The following is a 1,897-nucleotide window of genomic DNA, read 5'->3' as shown; positions in this document are numbered from 1 at the left end:
GGGACACCGAACAGGTATACTAGATCAAACTATACTAATAACTAACAAAACAGATCTCACCACGTCCCTTAGAACAGCAGGATCGGCAGTCACAGTCAGCACTCTCCAAACTCCCACGTGGTAGGACAGCGGACTCTGCAGGCCTCAGCCTCAGATAAGCGAGACCAACGCAGGGACCCACTGTTCCCAAACCTCGCCGGAAGAGAAGAGAGCGAGGTGTCTAATCTCCGACCTATTTATACTCTGGTTTACGTAAAAATTGTGTGGAATACTGGGTACTTGGCTCCTTCCTTGGTTACAAACTGGTCACCAAAGAAGGCCTAGACTAAAACCATCACACCCCCACATCGCTGTCAAAGTGGGCGTACTGCTGCCGGTTGTAGATGAATCTCTCCATGAACCTCACCTGCTCTGTGCCGTTGATGAAGTAACACTCGCTGGTAGAGAACTCCTGGAACATCCCTGTGTGTGCAGGACACGGGTCAGGGGGTGCCTAGTGTCTCCCCACATCATCCCCTATCCCCCAATAGAAGGTTGACAGCTCAGGGGGCCACCCTGGACCCCCTTTCCCACTCCCCTCTGCCCCACGGCCCCCGCAGCGCCGGCTCTTGGCTGGGTGGGAACCCCCCCATCAGCCCCCCAAGGATGGACAGGCGGGTTGGAACCCCCCTTAGTGTGGGTCCAGCATCCCCCCCAGAGCTCCAGGGAACCGCTGCAGGGCTCCAGTGATGGGGGACACCGAGGGACCCCCATGGCACCCCTCTTCCTGCTCTCCTACCCCGCTTTTCCCACCTCTCCCATCCCTTCCCCACCGACTCTCCAATCCCCAGACCCTCTGGCGCTCAGTTTGGGGCTCCCACCCCCCTCCCAATAATTCCGTGGGTTCCTACCCCTCTCGCACTCACTTTTGGGGCTCCCACCCTCTCTTTTCTCTCCTCCTTGCCCCCTTCCCGCCCACCCCGCCCCCGCTCACACGAGAGCTCCTCGCTCCCAGCCGGGGGAGCTCCCAGCACCACCAGTACGGCCCCAGCTCCCCGCACACGCTCCATCCTCAGCGCCGGGCAGGTGCTGACACCCCAAAGCCAGCCGAGAGGGGCCGTTTTGGGGGGTTTTGGACGCGCTCTGATTGGCTGAGGGCAAAATCGGGGCCCGTTTTGCGTCTCGTCCTCCCGGCAACCGATGAGTCATCGACAAGGCGCGCTTTGATTGGTCACAGCTGTGTGAGCGCTTTCTGATTGGCTGATGCCGTTGGGGGCACTGCAGCCCAGGGGGTGGGGGGTTCTGGGGCTCCGTGGGGTGGACCCGGTTGGGAACAACCCCCGATCTCCCCCGGGGCCCGAGAGCGGAGCGGACCCGGTTGGGAACACCCCGCTCGTCTCCGCCGCTGCAGCCGCTTCCCCTGCTCCGGCTGCCGCCGCTCGGCCCCGGCCGGGCCCGCGGGCATCGCCGCTCCCGGCGCGGGTGGAGGGGTCGGGCCGGGCCGCGCCCGCTGTTCCAGTCCAGTCAGGGGCTGCCACGGGGTTCTTTAGGGGATGACTTTTTCGGGGACACCGAATATCGTCCGGCCTGCCCGGTGCCGCCCCGCCGGTCCCTCGGTGCGGCTCTTCTCGATACGGGGCGGCGGGACCCCCTTGGTGCGGCTCTTTATTCTCTTCTTTTATTTTCTGCATTTAATTCTATTCCCACCTCGCTCTGCCCTCGGTGCAGCCCTTTGACGACACCCGACAGCGGGTCCCTCGGGGCAGCTCTTTCGGTGACTCGGCGCGGCTCCTTTAGTGTATTTAATTCTCTCCTCTCGATTCCATTCACGCCTCCCTCGCCACACCCCCGGTGACCATTCCACGGCCGCCACTCCTCGCTCGTCCCTCGGGGCAGCTCTTTTACATACGGGGCGGTG

The 1,897-nt window shown here is 62.6% G+C and overlaps 1 protein-coding gene across 1 annotated transcript in view; it reads right to left on the bottom strand.

Moving 5' to 3' along the window:
- The window catches only part of LOC114072295 (class II histocompatibility antigen, B-L beta chain), a gene marked incomplete at its 3' end in the record, with an annotated part of 13,458 nt that extends 12,014 nt beyond the window's left edge, over positions 1-1,444 (bottom strand). Inside the window, 3 exon segments of the mRNA XM_027910208.1 lie at positions 341-462; positions 974-1,068; positions 1,368-1,444. Of these exon segments, the coding sequence (XP_027766009.1) occupies positions 341-462; positions 974-1,068; positions 1,368-1,444 (294 nt within the window).
- Positions 1,445-1,897: the final 453 nt, after the last annotated feature.

Source organism: Empidonax traillii, unplaced genomic scaffold (genome assembly GCF_003031625.1).
Source record: "Empidonax traillii isolate 1590-97213 ecotype Southwest subspecies unplaced genomic scaffold, ASM303162v1 scaffold2930:size16949, whole genome shotgun sequence".
Taxonomy (NCBI): domain Eukaryota; kingdom Metazoa; phylum Chordata; class Aves; order Passeriformes; family Tyrannidae; genus Empidonax; species Empidonax traillii.
This window is presented reverse-complemented; position numbering and strand designations above follow the sequence as displayed.